We start from the raw sequence: 25,037 nt of genomic DNA on the forward strand, positions 1-25,037 counted from the left end.
CTGCTGAATATTTATTCGATTATATTGGAGTAGATTACTGTAGAATCGTATATATCTTGTGATAAATATACAATGACAATAATGCTGAATCTAATTTATTATACATTATTTATAATTATATACATGATTACATCCATAATATAATATGAAATATTATAATTAATATTATTATATTAATAATGTATTTAAAGTTAAAAAAAAAAAATATGTTTGATATTATCTGGAAAATATTTACTAAATATTTAAATTGACACTTGTTTTTTTTTTTTTTTTTTTTTTTGTAAATAGAATATAATAATTTGCGATTAATCTCACAATGCCAGTGTCTTTAGAAAAATAATCTAAAATTTTAAATTTACAAATTATTTTAAATTAAAAAAATTATTAAACTTGTACTTTTTGAATGATCTTATCTTACTTTTACCATTAAAGGGATGTTTGTGGCGTTGCATTGATAATAAAACCTTACAGGTTTTCAGCCGCCATGAAATTGCATCATATTTGAGGGCATTAACATACATTTACTCACCTGATTCTCAGTTGTCCTCTTTTGTTCGTTTTAGATCGGGACCGGTTTCAGCTTGGCACACTCTCTCATACTCTCAATACTCAGGCTAGTGGATACTTGGAGCTTTCTGATTGGCCGGCTGTCGCTCCTGACCAATCAGTGAGAAATGTGGAGGTAGTAGAACCGGTAAGACTCCCTTGTCTTTTTTTTTTTAAGATAGTGATAAAAATATCTTATATCTATAATTTTAAATGGCCTTAACGTACAGTTCACTCACAGGGCAGTGATGTTGCCAAGTCTCACATTATTATGACCTCATTTCCTCTTTGTGTTTGACTGGGGCAGGTGAAAGAGGCTGGAGCTCCTGCACTTAGAAAATCCAAACCTGCCAAATCACATGAGAAGTTCTACTCTGATTCAGAGGAAGAAGAAGAAGAAGAGGAGGAGAAAGAGGGAAGCAGTAGTGAAGACAGTAGCAACAGCAGCAGTGAAGGTAAAACATGAGCTTTGGATTGGTTTGTGTTTTGGCAAATCTGAGGCTTGTCTTGACCTGTATTTGTGTGCATTTAGAATCAGCAAGTGAGTCTGAGAGCGAGGAGAACAGCGGAGATTCAAACAGGAGCAGCTCCAGCCAATCGGAGAAGAGCTCCAGTGAATCAGACTCAGAAAAGAAGAAGAAAACTCTAAAAAACAAAAAACTACAACAGCAGAAACCGGACAGCAAAGACAGGTAATGGTCCCACACAGTGTAAAAGACCTCATTTAAATTAAGCAATCATGACCTTGCTTTGTATCCCACTGACCAATCACATTCATTCTTTCAAAAGAAATTCCCTGCAGTTTTTAAATCCTGACAAATTTAAATAAGCGGTTTTTAAAATGCATCATGGAAATCATCACATCTTCCATGAAGACATTTAACAGCACAACTGTCTTCAACACTGATAAAAAATAAGAAATGTTTCTTGAGCACCAAATCAGCGTATTAGAATGATATCTGAAGGATCATGGGACACTGAAGACTGCAGGAATGATGCTGAAAATACAGCTTTACATTACGGAAATAAATCACATTTTACAATATATTCAAATAGAAACCACTTATTTTGAATTGTAGTAAAATTTCACAATGGTACTGTTTAACTGTAGTTTTGTCAGTCTTCATTAGCAAAAGAGACTACGTTTTAAAACATTCAGAAGTCTTACCAACACCAAACTTCCCAACTGCATTGTATTTTAGAAATCATCCATTCATATTTATGTCCAACCCAGCATTCTTCATTTAAATTGATACATTAATCAATCACATAGGCATAAACCTTCATTAAAGGTCATGCATGTTTGCTAAACACCCATCGAACTCTACTGAGAAAGTAGGTGGTCTGAATTCCAGTGCTTCATACTTGCTTTACATGCTGTTGCCTATTTTGAAGTGTGTATGTGCCATAAATATATAGACAGATGGTATGTGAGATTGACTTTGGTCATCTTATCTGCATATACGGGGGTTTTGTTGAAGTGTGCACACAAATGGATGAACCGTGTACAACTTGGGTTTTATATATGTGCAGGAGGTAAATTATTTGTGTGTTCAATGTGTGTGTTTGTGTCATTGTGTATGCTGCTGCATAAAACGTGACTAATAAAATGTGGCACCAATAATATCCCCCTCCATCTGTTCATATGCACACAGTCACACACTCTCTCTCTTTCTCTCGTTCACACTCGCCAGGCCTCAACAATTAGGTTTTTATTCTCAGTAATTTAATGTTTTCACTGACCCCACCACAAAGAAGCTATGCATTTTATTTTTAGCAATGCATTTTTATGTGCCAGAATTAACATTTATATTTTTCATTGCATTTTTAGTTTGCTTAACTTTCAAAATACAGAGATATCTGTGAACGGAGTAGCTTTAATGCAACTCAGTAAAAGCTGTAAGTTCATAAATGCACATTTTGTTTTATGAATCAATGGCATCCAATGCAAATCATTTATTTCACCATTTTTTTTTTTGGAACCCATTTTTACAGATGCTTCCAAAGTTATCAAAAGTCCCTTTTGCAATTTTGCTAAAAAGAATATGTTTAGTTCACCACATAAATCTAAATGTTTACATTTGCAAGGCATAAAAACACACAAACATGATGAATTCGTCCAATCCACACACAGTTTGCTCTGTTAATTATTGTGATGTAACGTTTCTGTAGTTGACCCTGCTGCCTTTATTAGAGGCGGTAATTAAGCAGCTAATAGACACACACACTCACGCATGTGTGTGTGTATGCGATGCACTCTTTGCCTGTTTTGTTTGCTGTTCTGTCATTATTGTGAATGACTTAAGGCTCTCTCCCACATCCTCAACTACCGTGAAATGCTCTCATTAATACACACTCACAACCTGCTTTAATGCTGCCGTTGAACTGTGCACACTTCAGTTAGATAGCCTGTATGTGTGTGTGTGTGTGTGTGTTCGTGTGTGTATCACATGTTCTGAGCAAATGAAATCCAAAGGCCAAACGAATCCATCTAATCGTCTCACAATTACACAGACATTTTTTCCCTCCGCTAATTTAGCCAGCTTTTTCTCTTGTGCTCTCTCTCTCTATCAAACGACGTCCCTTTTGATATTTGAATATTGAAATGTTCTTTAGTAATGTCTAATTGTCTAACAGTTTTTCAGGTTGTCAAAAAAAGACCCAGGAGTTAAGATTTAAACGTGTTTTTACATAATTGATTGTAGTTTTCAGTGCCTAAGAAACTCTTAAAAGGAAGGTTATAAATGTAGGTGTGTTTACTGGATGTAGGTTGATTTGCAGTTATTCATTTAGTTAGTAAACTCAAATAGTTCAGTTGTTTCTGTGTCTGTGTGTGACTACAACAGGAAGCAGAAGAATGGAAATGCTGTGAAGGTTGAATCCCGATCCGAAAGTGAATCGGGCTCTGAGAGTTCCTCGTCTGAGAGTTCGTCTGAATCCGGATCAGAACTGGATTCGGATTCAGACTCGGGAACAGATCAAAAGAAAAACACAAAGCCTAAACCTGTCCAGTCTAAAGCAGTCATAAAGGTGAGAAGTACAACAGAGCACAAACACACTTCCTGAGTGTGAAGTTTTGCTGTATATTATTCTGCGTGTGTAACATCTGGCATCAATGTTTCTTTTCAGCAAGTTGAGAAGAAGGAAGTGTCTCTGCTTGATCTGGATGACTGTGAGTTGCTTACTCAGTTTTTTTTTTTATGATTTTGGTTTTATTCTTTTGTGATATATAATGAATAGCTCTTTTCCAAACTCCAGTGACCTGCCCACCATCTACATAGTGGTTTCTGAAGTAAAAAACCTATTCATTTTCTTCCTAGGGGAATTGATTTTGAATAAAAACTTTATAACAATAACAAGAACTAGAGCAATAACTAGAACTTTAAAGACACATCTACTTTGAGCTTGTTAATTAGTGGTATAGGCTTCTGTTGAAGCCATCTGTCTGCATTATTTCAACTTATTTTTAAAATAATCTTGTTTAATAGAATAATTTCTTGTGAAAAACTTCATTACCCATGATTCTGCAAATAACTTTTTACCCCCCTCCATCCTTTATGAAGCACTATGGATTATATAATAGATCAGTTTCCCTACACTCTTAAAATAATTTATATATATATATATATTGTGACGAGTCAGCTGCCTCCTCCCTGATTGTCACCGGCACCCCGTCCTAAATCGCCGCCCTTCACCAGGCTCCCGACTGGAGTGGGTGTGTGAGAGGAGGGGCGCTGGACGAGTCAGGGCTGGCGGCGTGTGATGGGGCACACCTGAAGGAAGTGGAGCCTCATTACCGCCGCTGTTTAAAAGCCCAACGCGCCTCTCCTCAGGAGACCGGTCTCTTCCCCGTGCATGCACACTGGTGTCCTCGTGGGTCCAGGAAGGGTGCGTTGAGGGACTCCCGCGCCACCAAGACGTGAGCTGCCGGACCCGCGATCCGGATGGGAACCGCACCCGTATACACGGCCGACGGGCCAGGATGCCGGGCCGTCCATCCCCTACCAGCGCCGCGGCCAACGAGAGAGACGCGGCCGCTAGGAGAAGCCGCCGCCCCTCGCGCCCCGGACCAAGGAGGGGAGCGCGTGCGGCCGCCGGACTCCGCCCCTTGCCTGGACCCTTCCTTGATGAACACTGCCCGACCTACACAAATCCCGCAGCACGACGAGGACACCAGATTCCCTGTTATTTTGGACACTTTCCCCCTTTGGCCACTTTTATTCCCTTTGTTTTATGATTTCTGTTAATAAAAGCCTCTCCGAGGCCTGACGCCACGCCCACTGTGTCTGTCTTGTGCTCCTCCCGTGACTCTGGTGGAGAATGCGGGCAGGCGGAGCCTAGACAGCGCAGTTGGGAAACGTCTGGTGACGTCACCCCCTCTCGCTTGCAAACGTTCGTGAGAACCCAGACTGGGACGGAGGAAAACTGGGGACAGCCTCCCAGCCACACAAGGGGTAAGTGACTTTTTCATTGTCATTTTACCCTGTGGTTGGTTGAGGCTGTCACTAAAACCCGGTTTCTCTGTCCCTGTTCTGGTGCGCTGCGAGAGGGAGGACCGCCCGGAGAGGAAGCCCCGCCCACTCCGACCGTTTGGAGCCTGGTTGAGGATGGTAGCACTCCCGTGTGGGTGGCGCCCTGGGGACGGGGATGTCGCTTGGGAGGGGGAATGTGACGAGTCAGCTGCCTCCTCCCTGATTGTCACCGGCACCCCGTCCTAAATCGCCGCCCTTCACCAGGCTCCCGACTGGAGTGGGTGTGTGAGAGGAGGGGCGCTGGACGAGTCAGGGCTGGCGGCGTGTGATGGGGCACACCTGAAGGAAGTGGAGCCTCATTACCGCCGCTGTTTAAAAGCCCAACGCGCCTCTCCTCAGGAGACCGGTCTCTTCCCCGTGCATGCACACTGGTGTCCTCGTGGGTCCAGGAAGGGTGCGTTGAGGGACTCCCGCGCCACCAAGACGTGAGCTGCCGGACCCGCGATCCGGATGGGAACCGCACCCGTATACACGGCCGACGGGCCAGGATGCCGGGCCGTCCATCCCCTACCAGCGCCGCGGCCAACGAGAGAGACGCGGCCGCTAGGAGAAGCCGCCGCCCCTCGCGCCCCGGACCAAGGAGGGGAGCGCGTGCGGCCGCCGGACTCCGCCCCTTGCCTGGACCCTTCCTTGATGAACACTGCCCGACCTACACAAATCCCGCAGCACGACGAGGACACCAGATTCCCTGTTATTTTGGACACTTTCCCCCTTTGGCCACTTTTATTCCCTTTGTTTTATGATTTCTGTTAATAAAAGCCTCTCCGAGGCCTGACGCCACGCCCACTGTGTCTGTCTTGTGCTCCTCCCGTGACAATATATATATATATATATATATATATATACACAGTATATGCACATGCATATTTTGCAATACCTTTAAAATACATTGTTTAAATATGTATAAACAACCATTTTAAATTGATAGTTAGTTAAATGACGGGTTTGGAACGATATGAGGGTGAGTCATTAATGACATAATTTTCATTTTTGGGTGAACTAACCCCTTTTAAGTCCCTATTTTTTGAGTTTTCATTCACAATGCTGCATGGTATTTACTCCATTCCTTCATTAAAGTACCGTATTTTCCGGACTATAAGTCACAGTTTTTTCATAGTTTGGCTGGTCCTGCGACTTATAGTCAGGTTCGACTTATTTATCAAAATTAATGACATGAACCAAGAGAAATTAACCAAGAGAAATTAACCAAGAGAAACTAACCAAGAGAAAACATTACCGTCTCCAGCCGCCAGAGGGCGCTCTATGCTGCTCCGTGCTCCTGTAGTCTACACTGAAGACATAGAGCGCCCTCTCGCGGCTGTAGACGGTAATGTTTTCTCTTGGTTCTTGGTTCTAAATAAATGCGATTTATAGTCCAGTGTGACTTACATTATATTTTTTTCCTCATCATGACGTAAATGGTTCAGAAATGGTTTGGAACAGCTTTAGATGTTTTAATATGCTCTCTAGTTAGGTTTTAGAACAGGACCAATGAAAGTATTAATACATGGGCCTGGGTTTTAATTCTGTTGTTCTTGTTCTGTTTGACAGTCTCACCTGCACCGGTCACTACACCCAAAAGCTCCATCCTGTCACCTAATCTGCTGTCTGACCTGCAAGGACTCTTGATCTCGCCCACCACATCGGCCCTACAGGTGTGTGTGTGTGTGTGCATGTGTTCATATGACTTTGTGTTGATGTTATAATAATGCTATCTAGAATACTGTGAGTTGAGTTGTTTGTATAAAATGCTTGCTAAACTAAATATGTACTTATATATTGAGGCTGTTTGGGTTTACTTAGTACAAATGTCAGGCAGACTGTACATAATCCTCTAGATACCGCTTCCTTTTTATCATTTCCCCTCCAGTCTTTTGTTTGTGTCCATCTAGAAGTCTTCTATGTTCTTTTGTTTCTTTGTGCTGTTGTATTATAGGTTGATTTTTCATTGTCTTCCCTCTTTCTTCTCCTCCTGTGTGCGTCCAGCGCGCGTGTGTGTGTGTGTGTGTGTGTGTTGTCAGCGTATGTGATTGTTGACCTTTCGCAGTATGACGGCTCCTTCCTCTCCCGTGAGAGTCCTGTGTCAGGGAGAGAGGGATGTCGAGAGAGCGAGAGGGAGGGAGAGATGTCAGTAAGAGATGAATGAAGCATGTGTGGTCATTTCTTCTCAAATACTATCTGTGTCTGCCTCTTTTAGGATTGACACATGAACTGTAATATCCCAGCGGCCCACAGACACCCCCCCGATAATAACACACACACTATACACGTTTATAGACCTGCACTGCTGTCATATTTCAACCAAAAGATTCTTAGTGGGTTCTGGACCTTGATCTTATTGTATTGTGAAAATATTACAATTTAAAATAAGTGTTTTTTTTTTTTTTTATCTGAATATGTTTTAAAATGTCATTTATTCCTATGATGTAAAGCTGAATTTTCAGCATCATTACTCTAGTCTTCAGTGTCACATGATCTTCTGTCATTTACATTATAATTATCATCAGTGTTGAAAACAGTTGTGCTGTTAAATATTTTTGTGAAAAACATGATATTTTTTTTCCAGGATTCAATGAACAGAAAGGCCAAAGCAATATATATATATTTTGTAATATATATATATTTTTACTCTCACTTGTGATCAATTTAATCCATCCCTGCTGAATAAAAGAATGCATTTCTTTAAAACAACAATAATAATAATTTAATGTTATTAGATAGTTATTTATTTTGTTGCTTACTAATCATTTTAGTAGACCTGAAGTAATTATTGTGAGTGAAGACTACCATTAAACCGGTCCAAAACATTTGGACTGATATTTTAGGAACTGGTTAATGTCAGATTAACAAAACAGACTTGCCAATTGACTGTTTGTTCTTAAAGAGCTTAAAATTGATTGGATATTATTATGACTTTACAATAATTTATCTGCCATTTTCTTCTTAAAAGAAACAAAATTGCACATTTTAGTGATTTAGTGAGTTGTGGAATTGCTCCGTATTAATTTTAAGGGATATCTAACTTTCTGATTCCATGATGTGAAAAATACGTTTTTAATTTTGTTTGTCACATTTCTGACTTTTACTGAAGTACCGCGCTCAAAATGCTAGTGAGACATGCTGGTATCATTACATTTTTTATTTCTGACCTGACATTGTTACTTTTGAAAACACTATATTATATCATATAATAATACATTTCCTGATTCGTTCTATAGTATTTTCCAGTTTCCTGTTCTATTTCTAATATAATTATATTCTAATATTGTTCAAAATGCACCAAAAAGCATGCAAAGGTCATAGCGATTTATTACTTTTGAGTATATGAGCATGCTGTTAAACTGCAGACATCTTGCTGACAGCGCTGTGGATGAACTCTGATTGCTGATAACACACGATCCTTGATATCCCTTCGTCTGAGAAAACTTTTAAACTTCCGATAGGTTCCAACCTCCATCTGTCAGAATTCCTATTCTCCTCCTGTCCATCACTGCAGGGTTGCCCCTGTGACCTGTATCGGTGCATTGAGCGGGTGTCAGCGCTGCCGCTTTGATTGACAGGCTCGTCAGGCCCGGGCCACTGCGCAGCTAGAAGCTGTTAGGCACAGGTCATTAGAATACTACCCACGAGCCTCGGCGGGCAGGCTAATCAGAGCTGAAATAAAGGGTGAGATTGAGAGAAAGAGAAAGGGCTTATTTAAAGTCAATGCTATGCATAAATACATTACAGGCCGCTATAATCTTAGTCACGGTGGATAAACCTCATCTCTCTCGCTCGCACATACATGCATTCAAACGCGGGCATTCATTATGGCGTGTCACGTCACACAGCTGGTCTTTCTCAGCAGCGTGCATGCAGATGTATGAAAATATATTCATATGACACGGCTGTGTGCGTGTGTGTGTGACTTTGGCCAGCATGGGTACAGATGAAATAACGGTGTGTGAAATAGAGAGACACTCTGATGCATTCTGGGACGGTTAGCAGCGGTATTTAGCTGATCTGGGGTCAGCGTGCAAACTATCTGCCTCGGCTCCTCGCGTTTCTAATAACATTTTGACGTGCGGATCTGCTCTGAAATACTGTTTAAGCGTGCGCCGGGGGAGCCGGCTGATAACTTTTCATTCATAATTAGCGCGGGGCGAATGGGGGCCGAACTGGGGCTTCGGAGGGAAATTGAAGTGTCAGTGTAGGGCGAACGAGGGCGAGCGCGGGCTGAGCGCGGGGTGGGGGGCGTTTGACCCCATCACAATCTGGGGGCCGCGTCATAATTTGTTCATTTGGTGCCCATCAGCCGGCCGGCGTTGCTGCGGTGACCCCGTTCTTCTCGGAGCACGCTCAGTGCCGTCCTCATTATGACTCAGCAGCAAAGACGAAACGCACGTGGAGACACCGAATCGTGCTGTCAGTCACATGTGCTTTACGTTGGACACATTTAACTTGTTTTTTGGTTGTGTGTTTGAAATACATGGTTTAGTGTTTCGCACAGGATTTTGTGAGCCTATGGTTGGGTGGACCTTTGTCTTCTTGAGGGGTCCATGGGTATGATTTATATAAATCAATTTATGTTACCCTGGACCACAAAACCAGTCAAGACCAGTGTTTTTTTGTTTTGTTTTTTGCATCGGTTACATCATCTGAAAGCTGAATAAATAAGCTTTCCATTGATATGTGGTTTGTTAGGATATGACAATATTTGACCGGGATACAACTATTTGAATATCTGTAATCTGAGGGTACAAAAAAAATCGAAATATTGAGAAAATCAAACCAAATGAATTCTTAGCAATGCACATTACTAATTGAAAATGAAGTTTTGATATATTTACGGTTGGAAATTTACCAGATATCTTCATGGAACATGATCTTTACTTAATATCCTAATGATTTTCGCCATAAAGGAAAAAATTTTCATTTTGGCCCATACAATGTATTTCTTGGTTATCGCTACAAATATAACTGTGCAACTTAAGACTGGTTTTGTGCTCCAAGGTCACATATGTGTTTATTTATTTATTTGTTTTTAAGTTAAATGCATCAGTATGATGAACTTTGAGAGCAAAATAGAGAGTGTAACCGCTTTTGAGTGACCAAACTGAACAGAATTAAACAGTATTTGCATTGATGTTGATCTAGACTTTAAAGTGGACTCAAAAAAGGGTTATTATGGTTAACTAAAACTAAAAGCGTAAAAAATCAAATAAAATAAACATTAAGTAAAATAAAATATATGTGGAAAAAAAGTTGCCAGAGCAACATTTCAAATATTTATTTAGTTTATCATGATGTACTAAATAACTGAAACTAAAACTGAAATAAAAATTAAGATAAAGCTATATAGACATATCATATAGACAACAACTAATTAACATGACAAAAATGCTGAACAAAATAACAAAACTGCATTTAAAATTAAAACAGAGAATTTTTAAATTCTAAATATTAATAAAAACTGCTAAAATCACACAGACTAAAAGCCCTAGTTGTGAAAGTGATTCACGCTGATGTGTTCAAGAAGAAAACTATTTGAATACATCTAAACTGTAAAATAAAATTAACATTCCATGATTTATCTTAATTATTTTTGTTTAGTTTTTTAATTGTTGTATACTTCTCTCAAGAGTTAAACCCTTGAGCTTTTATTTTGGTGCAATCATGTTGAGAGATCTTTGTTTCTGTGTTTAGTTGACAGTAAGTTTACTTAGCTTTTCATTACAATTTTGGTGAAATACTGTAATCTGTTCACAAAATCTTTTTTTTAAATAATGCTAATGTGAAAATAAAGTGAACCTGGTAAACCTTTCATTCCTAAATGGATTTTAAGCACATGGAGTTTGCAGTATTCATTGTGACCCGAGTTGATTTGAGATGCTAAAAGCACGGGATCATGAGCTGCTCGTGTGTAAATGAACACAGTGATGCGCTTCAATCTGAAACACCCGTCACACTGTGTACTTATTTAATTGAGTCGCAGTCTTTTGAGATTTAAAAAAGCATACTGAACCATATTTTGATTTCAATTTTAGTTCTTGTGACTGATCCGTTACCCGATTTTTTTTATTTTTAAAAAGCCACAAAACACAATGTTAGACGTTTGATCTTCTGTACACAAAAGAAACTCACTCAGATTCCTTTACTCTTATTTCACAGCCTTTAATATTAATCACGCTGACTTTTAACATCTGACAGGATCGATGCTCTTACACACCTCGCCAAATGACATTTTTCTCGTACGGACAGTCTCATAAACAAATGAATTGGATTTCAAACAGCAATAGAAAATAGATTTTTAATTCTGTCTGCTGTATGTCCTCCAGTCCTGCGTTTATCCTTCTTTTCCCTCCTCTGGTTTCTTTTTCTCTCTCTCTCTCCATCTTTATCTCGGCCAGCGGATGGGTTTGTCGACTGTCAGCAGAATTGGGTGGCAGCTGGACACAGAGGATGCTGGGATATGTGAAGGTGACTAGAGCGAGTTGTCATCCATCACTGAGGTTTCCTTTAAGCTCATCCATAATAGAGCCCCTCAATCAAGCTCCCCTTCACACGGGAGATGTGTCCAAATGTGTGTGTGTGTGGGACGCTGCGGTCAAGGTTACTCTTTTCTTTCGGTTATTTACTCTTCCACCGCCCAGCGGAGTTGACCACTTTATAGGATGTGAAGTGTGTGTGTTATATTGGTGATCATAAGCGATGTGTTGTATATTGGCTCGTCCGGTCCTTGAGGACACAGACAGGAGCGGTTATCATGAAACGGTGGCCACAGTTTCTGTGTGGTAAATCTGACGCTGTAAACATTACTGCTACTTTTATCAACACAGACCGGCTTGACACCTCCAAAAGCATGGCTGTAAATTTATGGTGTGTGTGTGTGTGTGTGTGTGTGTGTGTGTGTGTGTGTTTTTGTAGGAAGCTTAAAAAAGGATATGACACATCTGAAGGTGCTTTCAGCTGCATGTAACTGCTGCTTTTATGTAACGCTACTGTTTCAGATAAACCAACTCATTCATACTGTCAGGTTTTCAAACCAAATTTATTGTGGTTTGTCTAGTTTCGGTTGCGCCGTCCGTCATGGTGATTGTAGGTGATGTGCAGGCCCGTACAGAAGCTCTGCAAATATCCACAGAATTCGGACGCCCATCATTCACTCGTTTCTACATATACCCTACCTTTTGTTTGTTTGTTATTTATTATTTTGATAAATAATTTTATGTTTGATACATCATTTAATATTATTAATAATTGTAAAGTTTAATTTAAATAATAATTTAATATCAAATAAACATTTTGTATTTTATATTATTAACATTATATGTTACATGTAATATGATTGCATTAATAATGTAATATTTATCTGTATTATTTGATTTAACATGAATAATATAATTTATCTAAATGTTTTATAATATTAATATTATATATAAAATTCATAATTCATATTTAATGTTGGTTTATTTTTACATTTTGCCCACCATTGTTTGTTTTATTAAATATTTTGCTAAATAATATAATAATAATAATAATAATATAATATAGTAATATTAATAATTTCATATGTACCAAAATAATTTTAATGGTCATAATTTAATATCACCAATCAAAATTTTGTAATATTATTAACATTATATTTAACAGTTTTATGATTGTATTTATAATTTAATATTATTTAACTATATATTTTTATTATATTATTTAGTATTATAATATCAATTACCAAAATATAAAGTTTTATATTATTAATATTAAAATAATGTATTATGACTATATGAATAATTTGATATTTATTTATATGTAATAATATGTAATATTAATATTTAAATATAATTGGTAGAACTATTATATTAAAGTTTTCAATATTATGTCTAGTAATAAAAATATCGGTTAAATTGCATAATTGGATACTGTTTTAGCTGTTAATATGAATATATAGTTTTATTTTCAGCTCTATTTAACCAATTTTACCAAAGTTAATTCCAACTCCAAAGAAAAAAAAAAAACTTGATTTGACCTGCTGTTGTTTTGTTAGTATGTAGTAACAATGTTAAAGCATTCAGAACTGAGCAGTGAAAACATTACCGGTCCACAAACAGAGCTTTGAGGTACTTCACTATTTTTAGCTATCATAACACCTCTCATCACTATATGAAACAAAACAAAAACTCCAGTGCTGGGTTGCAGATGGAATCCATATCTTGGAGGGATTACTGGTGTTGAAGACCGAGCCACAGCCAACAAATAAATTGCAGGCAGAAATGTCATCCCTGTCCAGGTGTTCAGGAGTGCAGTGTAGAGCCAGAAAACTGCCATCAGCCACCGATCTGTTCTACTGTCACACGAGCTAGAGAGAATCCAGAGAGTCAGGAGTAATGCATTGAGACATCAGTGGTCTTTCCACACTCGTCATATTGATGGCAGCCGCTGTCACAGTATGCAATTCAGGCATGACCCTTGGCCTTTCTTTTCTTTGGGCCATTACAGTGATATTGTTGAAGCAAACTAGTGTAATAAGGGATGTACCATTAGAGACGTTTTTGCTGATATGATAGCAGATGTTTATTTTGTTATGGCCGAGAACTGCTATGATGGTCAGTATTGTACACTACCATTCTAAAGTTTGAGGTTGGAAAGATTTTTATTTTTTTAAGAAATAGCAAAGATGCATTAAACTGATCTAAGTGACAGTAAAGACTCTTATAATGAAAAGAGTCAAAAAGAAAAGGTTGTTTTAAATTGAGAGTTGTCAGACAAAATAAATTTTGATCAACATGTTTAAGAATAAAGCAACACAACCATAGTCTTAATTATTAGTTATTTACCACCACAAATTATGCAGACAAATTCACAAATTCTGCTGGTCATAATGACTAAATATATTTTGTTCTTTTCCATTTCTTACTGCATGTATTCTCTTCATCTCCATCTTTGTGTATTTCTTGCTTGTCAGTTTGACTCCATATCTTGGCATGTGCATGTCTCCCTGCAGGCGAGTTTTCCCGTGTTTGTGCCGGAAACCTCCCATGAGCTGCTCCACAGGATGACGGGTAAAGGTCTGTCAGGCCAGTACCGCTTCACCCGGCAGCCCTGTATCTATGGCAACAGCATGGTATCCCTGCAGCTGACGCTAAGCAACAGTAGTGACCAAGCCCTGGAGAACATCCACATCTCTGAGAAGAGTTCAACCGGACAAAACATCCACCGCTTTAACGCTATCGGTGAGCTTAACACGACAATAAATGGAGTTTAACAGGACTAGCTGTGAATGTGTAATGCGAAGGGGTCATAGCGTTTGAATTGTGAAATTGGCACAACTGTGAGGACATTAAAATATGAACAACCATGTTTATCAATATAAGCACTGACTTTACAACTAATACTTATTTAATATTTATTTATTTTTAATTCCTTTTAATCATAGTTTTTGTTTTTATTTTGGGTATTCTTATTGTTTTATTGGGCAGTAATTAATTTTTTATTTATTTTAATTATAGTTGTTTTTACATTGAGTGTTTATTTATTTACAGTTTATTTGCCTTGGGTATTTATGTGTTTGTTTGTTTTGTTTTAATTGTAGTATTTTTTATTTTTTTTTTACAATTAATGTTTGTTTGTTTGTTTATCATTTATTTTTGCATCACATTTATTTATTTTAAATAGTTTTTATTGTTACAATAATTGTTTAGTGATTTGTTTTGATTTATTGTTTTCTACATTTAAGTATCTATTTTAAGTATGGATGTTTTTTTACATTGTTTATTTATTTCAATTATAATTGTTGTTGTACATTATTATTATTATTATTATTATTATTATTATTTCATACTTTGCTATTAATTTTTTTTCATATATTTATTTATTTGTTTGTTTATTTATACATACATACATTGGTTATTTTGCCATCCCTGTAGTTTAATTTTTCTTTCTCTGATTGTCATGTCAACTTCAAATCAGTTAAACAGATTTTGTAAAATTCAAGAAGGTCACCCAATTCATTTGAGAGTGTTTAATAATATAGAATACAGCTGTCTTAGGCATGAATAAATATTAGTTATGATTCAGACTGCCCAGCTGAGACTTCTCCATCACACACACACACACACTTTCACATTCTCCCTCCTTCAGTCCGTATTAATGCAGCTGATATGATTTCAGCCTGTGTATCGATTAGCAGAGGTCCTCTCATCAGACACACAGCTCACAGTGGTGCAAAACACAAATACACACTCACATTCCTCTGTTTGTTTCTCTCTTTCTCTGTCACAAAACAGTTTTAGTCATTCACTAGACAGGTTTGGGTTTGATAACATTAAATTGAACCATGCTTGTGTTGTTAAAGCATCACAAAGATGAATTTCATGGCTGGAAGGGAGAAGAATAGATCACGCTTCTTTCTAGACTGTGCTGCACATTCAGAGTTCAGCACTTTTTCTCGTTTTTCCTTCCTTCCATCCATCCTTCATTCCTTCTGTCCTTTCAGTTTTTCTTACTTTCTTCCTTCTGGTCTTCCCTACATTCTTCCTTTACTTCTTTACGTTTTTTTCTTTAGTTTATCCTTCCTTCCTTTCTTCTTTCATTAAGCTTGTTCTTGCATACTTCCTTCATTCCATTATTTCTTCCTTTTAGTTTTTCTTCCTTCTGGTCTTTTCCTTTATTCATACTTTCCTTCTTCTTTCCTACTTTTCTACCTTCCCTCCTTCTTTATTTTGTACTTGCTTCCTTCATTCTGTTATTTCTTCCTTTCAATTGTCGGCCTTCTTTCTGGCCTAACATCCTTTCTTGCTTCTTTCCATCTTTACTCTCATTCTTTGTCCTTCCTATTTCTTTATTTCCTTTTTTCTTCCAGACCTCCTTGCTGTCTTTCTTCTGTCTACCTTTACTTCTCTCTCTTCAATTTCTCCGTTTGTCCTATCCTGGCTTCTATCCATCCTTCCTTTCTTCCTTATTCACTTCCTTTAGTTCAACTTTCACACTTTCAGTCCATCCTTACTTCAGCTTTCTTTCCTTCCTTCTTTGATGTTCATTTAAATGTTGTATCTTTTTCTATAGAATTAGATAGATTTTTCTGTTTTGGTTGTTCACACAGCATGCTGACACATCTTTCTCTCTCTCTTCAGAGCGTTTGGAGCCGCAGGCGTCAGTAACGGTGTCCATGGGCATAGACTTCAATGACTCCACACAAGCTGCAAACTTCCAGCTGTGGTAACTGTTCACTGCATACTGTATATCATATACAGAAAACATTGTTATATGGAGCCAGAATCTTTAAGTCCCTTACAGTTTCCATGCTTATCTCGAGTCACTATGGTTTAGTAGCACTTATGGCTGTGCAAAAAATCAAATGCGATTTTCATGCACATCTCATCAGTAAAGATGCTCCTGTAATTAGAAGTATATCTCCAGCACGTGTGTTCAGATCAGGGTTGCCAGGTTTTCACAGCAAATCCTTCCCAGTTGCATCTCAAAACTAGCCCAATCGCGTTTCCAGGAGGTTCCCCCATAAAAATTGCTTCCCGGGGTTAAAATAATTTTTTTTTGGCAGGGTTGCCTTGGTAAAATTCGCATTTTAGGGGCTAAATATCACGTTATTTGTATTGGGGTTACTTGAACCGCGGATGTGAAAAACAACCGCAGACTTGGCAACACTGGTTCAGGTGGAGCGCAGTTACTACACAGAGCCGTAGTCTACCGACAACTAACACAAAATCGTTTTCAAAATCGACAAAAGAATTGCCTGCGATTTTAACATCGATGTTGTGCAGATTGTCATTGAATTACGGCTCTGTGTAGTAAATGCCAACCAGTGTTGCCAAGTCTGCGGTTGTTTTTCATGTCCGCGGGTCGAAGCAACCCCAATACAAATAACGTGATATTTAGCCCCTAAAATGCCAATTTTGTCAAGGCAACCCTGCCAAAAAACTTTTTTTTTTTTTATCGGGGAACCTCCTGGAAATGCGACTGGGCTAGTTTTGGACTAGTTTTGAGATGCAACTGGGCAGGATTTATTGTGAAAACCTGGCAACCCTGATCTGAACGCACGTGCTACAGATATACTTCTAATTACAGGAGCGTCTTTACTGATGAGATGTGCATGAAAATCGCATTCGATTTTTTGCACAGCCCTAGTAGCACTACAAGCCTTAGATCAGGTCACTCTGACACATCTAAGAACTAGGCACAAGGAAGGTGCTCGCTTTCCTTAAAAAACAACATTCAGCAAAAACATTAATACACACTCACAATGTGTGCACGTTATGATATCGCTAGCATGTCATTATATAGATTACATTACTATTGTTCATTATCCTTACACCTGGTGAAATACGACCAAATTAATTGTTCCCCTTTTCAATACGTTTAAAAAAATGGTGAATGGTAATAATATGCATTACATTTTTTTAATAATCTAATTTAGAGTGATTACACTTCTCCACAAAGCTTGTAATTGTTTTTTCTTTTTTCGATTACGCTGGAGGCTTTTGTGATCGATACAGTGAAATAGCCAGGCGTGAATAACATCACCATAAACAGCCGAGCTGAAGAGAGAGAGGGAGTGAGCGGGCGACCGGTAGATTATGTGTGCTAATGGAGCCAATGTGAGTTCAATGACATGGAGACGAGTGGGCGCAGGTCAGGCCTGCACACGTGTCTGTGCCCCTCGATGAAAGCCGAGCTCATGGAGTTGGTTTAAGGAGGGATTCGGCCCCTCTTTATTGTGGCTACGTCAAGAGATTATGCTGTATTAGAAAGAAATCCCTCGATTTACTTTGCACGTTGATCCCTGGGACGATTATTTGGTCTCTGAATCTTTTTCAAGCCTGTTTTCCCTCATCACCTGATCTCCATGGTGCCCCTGTTATCCCGTTCCTGGATTCACTCCTTATTGGCTTCCTGTTTCCCAGCATGCCGCTCTTCACGATGGGGCTTTAATGTCAGATTTCAGTCTTTGTTGGAGTACCCGACAGTCATCTTTCCTATGGCAGGCCACAAACAGTGATGATGCTAATCAATACGAAAATGAAAATAGATATGGCTCTCATCCTTCTCTTTCCCTCTTTCTTTCTCTCCGTCTTTCGTCTCTCTCCATCGGTGGATCAGTGATGATTGATCCAGTTGGATGGTAATAACAGTTCTGTTTCTCAGCTAATTGGCTGCTTACAAAGTAAATTGGCAAACCTGAAAATCAATCACTTTATTCTTTTACTCTTTTGGAATGAGAGGAGGGACCGAAAACAAAATAGATTGTGTTTCGGTGTCTCTCGAATGTCTGATGTTTTTACTTGTTTAAAAACTCTGAAACACTGTTACAACTTCCAGGAAATGTTTTACAGCTTCATCACATCAGTATCTTGACATCCGAATTTACCCTGTTTACTTTCTTTGTACATCCTGGTCTTTCTTTTCCCACACACAATTGTAAAAATATATCTCATTACTTATCTAAAGAAGGCATTACTTGAGTAGACATAAAATGCATATATACAATTATAAATGCTATAATATTTTGTACTGTACCAAATACAGTATATGTACTATATGTACGGTTTTTAAATGTTTTTAGAAGTCTATTTCTGCTCACCAAGGCTACATTTGAGTAAAGTTACAGTAAAATCTTGTTAAAATAAATGTTTTCTATTTGAATATATTTTCAAATGTAATTTATTTCTGTAATGCAAAGCTGAATTTTCAGCATCATTACTCCAGACTTCAGTGTCACATGATACTCCAGAACTTTGACCAGCAGTGTATATTTAGAAGAGAGGAACATAGAAAAAGATGGACAGGTGTGTGGTGACCTTTTGGTGCTGTTCTTTCTTCTTTCAGCACTAAAGAAGATGAATTCAGCGTGTCCATCCAGCCTGCGGTAGGAGAGCTGCTGCTGCCCATCACAATGAGTGAAGCAGACTTCACCAAAGAGCAGGGTAATACAAACACCTCTTAGCACATACACAACACAACACTGATGCTGTAAGTACTAAGAAATAACCCCTTAAAGACCTCAAAAATACATCGTCAAAAACATCTATACACCACTCTTAAAAACCTCAAAACACAGGCCAGGGTGATTTTATATGAATGTTAGATGATGTTCATAGACAATATTAAAACACTTAGTTATTTACTGTGTCATGCAAGTCGTGAAGCAAGGATAGATAATGAAGCTAGTTCATGATAATCCTTTGAAAACTTGACGGACAAAAAAAAAAAGTTAATTAATTTTATTTATTTATTATTACTGTAAAATTCAATCTTTTGCCAATCCTAACCAGTGCATCCTAGAAAAACTCAAGTGCATGTGATCAGTTAACGTATTCACACTTCTCCAGAGCTGACCACTCTTTTTACACCACTTTGAATGTGTGCGATGTTTAGTTGATGAACAAGCTGAGTGCTGGTGACAGGCATGACCTGTTCAAAAATTCTTTACATTTAAATGTGGTTATTTAAACACACACAGTCTCATGAAATACTGTCCCTGTGAATTTAATCACTGATGCAGAAATCTCAGACAGGCAAATCTGACACACATAGTATACTTCACATGTGCAACTTAGCGTTTCCGCTGAAAGCCAACACAAGTTGTCCAAGGAGAATTAGACTGACACATCTGACCTGTTCTCCACAGGACCATGGGGGTCCTAAGCACTATTTTGTGAGGAACTGATTGATATGAACACAATTTTTTTTTTATCATCTGTGACCACAAAACCAGTCTCAAGTGTCATTTTTTTTCCAAAAAACTTTATACATAGATTCAAACGTCATCTGAAGGCTGAATAAACATGTTTCCATGGATGTATGGTTTATTAGGATCGGGCACTAATTTGGCTAAGATACAACTATTTGAAAATCTGGAATCTGAGGGTGCAAAAAAATATTCTCCAGCGATTTAAGACTGGTTTTGTTCTCCAGGGTCACATATATAGTCAACCTTGTCCTGTTTTTGTTTATTTGACTAAACAAGCATTTTAGTCAATGAAAACTTTTTTTCTTCACATTTTTGTCATGCTTTTAAATAGTTAAATAATAATAGTTTGTTTATTTTCTTCCAAAATTATAATCAAAGTTTGTTGTCATTTGAGAAATGTATTTTTACTTTTCAGGTATTGCACGCTCACCAATACAAATCAATAGAATGTGAACTCATACACATGGTTTATTTTACCTCATCTAGTGTACAGATTTATAATAGGCTATTTAATATGTAAATTAATATCAAAGACTCACATATGCACTCTCTGTTTACATTATGAAAACTGGCAAAAAAAAAATCCAATAATTCCAAATTGCAGTAATGTTTCTCTATTAAAACACTCAAATCAAATATGATCTATCAAATATCGGCCGATATATCGGCCTTGACAATATATCGGTCGACCACTAGTCTCAACCAGTCATATCAGCTTGGGGCGGAGCTATCTATTTCTCTGACCAATGACAGGCTGGGTAATGGAAACCTGTTTGAAAACAGTCATTTTTGCATTTTTGTGTTTTGTTACTGACAGAAATTTGTACTTCAGCTTTAAACTCCTGATCAAACTCCTGTTCCCCCTTCCTTTGTTTGCACAACAAACCAGCTGATGAACCAAACACAAGCACGGGAAAACCAAATAAATAGAAGCCAAGAAGAGAAAAGCTTGGTTATCGTGCATCTGGCTTGTTCAAATGTCTTTCGGGAACACACACACACACACACCTGGCCCGTTCAAATACCTTTCTCTGCTTTAGGGTCCAACATTAGGCCGACATAATGAAACAGACGCTCTGCGAAAGAAACGGCGGGTTTGATTTTTAATTTACGCTCAATGGATTCCTGCCTTGTCTTTTTAGAAAGACGCCTATACCTTCACTCAGGACGACACGCGTGCACGCACATTTTAATAAAGCGAAGAGAGTGCTTCCCGCCTCACTATTTACAGATGAGGAACAGGAAGTAAGGCTCTTTTTATAGCCAATCATTTATTCTTAATTGGTTGCTGTGGCAAAGGCTTTTAGCATGAGCCACGCTATATTCATTTACTCCACATTTTCTCTACAATAGAGCCTAATGGACAGATTTAAGACTTTAAATGAGCACTCTCAAAACCTTGCCCCCTAAACGAGAGAGAGCGCGTGTGTGTGTGTGTGTTTGTAGATATCACAGTGCACTCTCACATTCATGCTGTTTGAAAGCCACGCTGAAGTGGGCCGTAGTTTGTGCCTTTTGGAAAGAAAAGCACCCAGTCTGTCTGTGTTTTTAAGTGAAACACAACATTTTCATTTAGTCCAGTTTGGGCGCATTAAGCCATATTGTCTGCTCATGTTTCCCTGAAGAAGCTTGTTAAGGAGCAGCGGCGTTCTGCTTTTATGTGCTTGTTACTGTTCGACGAGGCTTATTCACGCCATCTCTGGCTAATGTCCTGCACGGCCTCCGTGTTTCTCCTCTCGTTTTAGTCTTAATCAAGTGGAGTGGTCCAACACGGCCCACAAATATCACATGCTCTTACTGAAAGCCGAGTTTGTGTTGACCCCCAGTAGCTTTCGGTCTGCGCACATCAGATGTTAAATATGAAAGAAAGCACACGTATACATGCTAGGTTTGTCTTTGCATGAATCAGAGGTGCCCTTTCCTAAAAGCTTTATCCAGAACAGATGTGTCTGGTGTTCTGTTCGGTTTAAGTTTGTTCATCTGTCTCCTTTGCCTCTCAAATCTTTTTACTTTTAGCTCTTTTTTTACAGTATTTTTTTACCCATTTTGTCAATTTTTTATTTATTTTTTCAGCATGACAGTCTGTATATATGTAATTTTGTTAGGGTATAACTTTATTCAACAAGGTTGCACACAGTTTTCACAAAAATATTAAGCAGCACAACTTGTTTAGACATTGATAATGAATGTTAATGGAGCAGCAGATCAGCATATTAGAATGATTTCTGAAGGATCATATGACATTGAAAACTGGAGTAATGACACATTTTTTACAAATAATATTACTGTTTTGACAGCTTTTTTGAGCACTTCTTTAATCTCAAATTTATAAACAAGCTCCTGCTGTTATATTCTGCAAATATATGCTCAAAACTTACATGTGGCTCTTCTACTTTTCAATCCAGTTTGAGCTCCCAGAACAATTGACATAAAATACTAATAAAATAAAAATAAAAAAGATGCAAATTGGTGATTTTTCAACTGTTTCTTGAATACCTCTGTAGAGGCTAGATTATTAAAAGTGTAAAACTAATGTTTATTTCTGTGCTCAGGTAAACTGGTGGGCATGAACGAGTCATCGGCAACAATTACCATGACGCCAGAAAACCTCTCCAGCCAATCAGTGAACAGAAAGGTGGTGTCAGTCGCCAACATAGGAGTTATTCCTTCCAGTCAGGAGAACATATACAGGTAAAAATAAAGCATATGTCCTGATTCTTAGAAATAAACTGGTCTTTTACATTTTCTGTTTTAAGTTGTATTTTATTGTTTTTCTTCCAGTGCCCTGTGTTTTTTATATTTTAACACCTTTTTTTCTTCTTCAGAAACTTTACTTTGTATTTATTTCTTACCTTAGTTATAAACACATATCCCTAAAAGCTGTGTTAAACTGACAGCTTACTTTTGGGAATGTCATCAAAAAAGGAAAAGTGGTTCATAAGTAAAGTAAACAATGTTTTTATTCCTAAAATGCAGTTTATAATGTTTTTAAAGGCCCTGATTAGCTTGTGTCTCCTGAACATTTTTAAAGAGCTTTATTTGCAGAGGAATTGCCAAAGGAAAAAAGCTTTCTGACTTTGGTAAGGACTATAGAAGCCAAAACTTTCCTACGTGCACACACACACACAGACACAGACACACACACACAGCCTTTTTGCTGACACACAGACAAACTTATTTGTCTCTGTCTCATGTATGCACACAAACACAGTGATGTTTGGTCTGGACTTTGGGGCAGTCTCTGATGCAGGCTAATTGAATTATAAAATATGAGCGAATATGAAAGCACCTTGAGAAGCATTAAAGTCTTCCTCACAAGGACACACCGCACCCAGGCTGAGTGGAAATCAATGCCTGCAGGTCGGTGGAAAAGGCCTATATTTCATTTAGAATACGCAATCGGGCAAATGAGAGCATGTCATCAATCACACGGCCGTTTCTTAACAGACATCCCGAAAAAACCCTCTCCTTCATCCTTCCTCTACAACCCTGAGACACTTACACTCATAAACAAATGACGGAGATGTCCAGTGCGAGTTGTTTTTGTGAAGTTTAATAGTGTATTCTTTCTGATTTTATTTGGTTTGTCATGCAGTTTAGATTTTAACTGGTTGATGTAGTCTTTAATAGGTAACAACAAATAAATATAATTAGATGTACATTTCATTTGAGGTGTTTCTCAGTGTTAGACTGTAAAATAGAAGAGATTCTCCATGTCCCACAGTTCCAACTGGTGTCTTTTCTAACCAAAAGAAAATATTTTTAGGGCTGTATATTCTTCATTGTCTTTTTTTATGTGCAACTCATACACCAACTGATTCAGTATATTTATGTTTAGTAGAATACATTTTTGTAGAGACCTTTTTCAAACCATTGTTAACTATTTATGCACAAAGTCCTGCACTTTCTGTGTTTAATGGTACCTACTGGTCTGGTAGGACTACCTGAGCTCAGTGTTTTAGTGGATTGTGGGTGTTTGTGAGGTGCAGTTCTTCTGTTTGGCAGCAGGGGGCAGCACTGCTTTAGTGGGAGACTACAAGAAATCCAGAGGAGCAGCTTCTAAATGAGACTCTGTTCCTGTCCTTCTCTAGATCACAGAAGGAAAGCATCATGTCCTCTGTTACTAAACAGAGACTGAATGAATCACAGCTATTTTCACTGTTGTTGTTGTTTTTTCACAGCAGTCATAAGTAGTCATACCAGTGGAAATATCACATAAGTTGTGTTTAATGTTAGTTGGTGGGTAAGCTCAACAACTAGTCAACTAATCAACCTTTTTATTGCACAGAAGTATCATAGGGTTTACGAAAATAACAAAAACAAATGTAAGTATTGTGCATGAGAATAGAAAAATTGCTACTTTAATAGGTAATAATAAATAAAATAACCAGCTATTTACTGTCAAAGATAGTGAATATTGCATTTATATATATAACTTTAATTTGATATTTTATTTAATTTGATATAATTATTATAGCACATATATATGATTTATAATTGTTAATACACATGCATTTATATGCACATATATAGCATAACATTTAAGTAGATATTAGATGTATTTGTGAATATATATATATAGATATATATATAGATAATATGATTATCATGATTAACATATTTGGAACAGTTATTAACATAAGATGTATTTGTAAATACATATACAAAATCTACAAAAATCTATACATATTTATATACAGTAATATGTGTTAATTTGGACTAATAGGACTAGAGAATTATTGGTAGCTGATTAATAACATAAAAGACATTTAGAACTTTGTCATTGGAGAATGTGCTGTAAGGAACAACTTGACTATGATGACAACTGGTAGCTCAACATCTCCTTAAAAATGTGGATTGAGGTTCATCAAGGGTTTGGTTCTTTGGTTTCTGTTAGTACGTTCTTCACTTCTGTTTTCAGAGACATCGCATTGAGCTCTTGAGGAGTCTTGTGATCTCTGTCTCCTGTCCTCTGCTCTACCACACTGCTTCATGTCCGTCTACATCATATTTCATGCATGCTCTTCAGTTTACGTGCTCTTTTCTCCTGTGCGTGGCCATTAGTTAGCAGCTGTGTGAGTGGAATTTGTTTCAGTGAAGAGGAGAGGAGCTTGTCCTTCATTTTGGAGAGGGACAGCTGGTCATCTGGTCACTCACATTAACCTCTATTAGTACAGAGGACTCTTAAAACAGACACACACCCTCACACACAAACATACTTGGCACCGACATTTGGCAATTGATGACTAAAACCCTCTCTGCAGATTTGAGGACACAGA

General features: G+C 37.8%; 1 protein-coding gene across 1 annotated transcript in view; it reads left to right on the forward strand.

Moving 5' to 3' along the window:
• LOC113095292 (AP-3 complex subunit beta-1-like) overlaps positions 1 to 25,037 on the forward strand; it is a 52,555-nt gene that overhangs the window by 22,327 nt on the left and 5,191 nt on the right. The window contains exons 17-26 of the mRNA XM_026260868.1: positions 564 to 694; positions 854 to 1,001; positions 1,079 to 1,238; positions 3,393 to 3,576; positions 3,676 to 3,718; positions 6,630 to 6,733; positions 14,059 to 14,287; positions 16,187 to 16,271; positions 18,894 to 18,991; positions 22,311 to 22,449. Coding sequence (XP_026116653.1) covers positions 564 to 694; positions 854 to 1,001; positions 1,079 to 1,238; positions 3,393 to 3,576; positions 3,676 to 3,718; positions 6,630 to 6,733; positions 14,059 to 14,287; positions 16,187 to 16,271; positions 18,894 to 18,991; positions 22,311 to 22,449 — 1,321 coding nt within the window. The remainder of the gene's footprint in view (positions 1 to 563; positions 695 to 853; positions 1,002 to 1,078; positions 1,239 to 3,392; positions 3,577 to 3,675; positions 3,719 to 6,629; positions 6,734 to 14,058; positions 14,288 to 16,186; positions 16,272 to 18,893; positions 18,992 to 22,310; positions 22,450 to 25,037) is intronic.

This window comes from Carassius auratus, unplaced genomic scaffold (genome assembly GCF_003368295.1).
Source record: "Carassius auratus strain Wakin unplaced genomic scaffold, ASM336829v1 scaf_tig00215652, whole genome shotgun sequence".
NCBI classification, from domain to species: domain Eukaryota; kingdom Metazoa; phylum Chordata; class Actinopteri; order Cypriniformes; family Cyprinidae; genus Carassius; species Carassius auratus.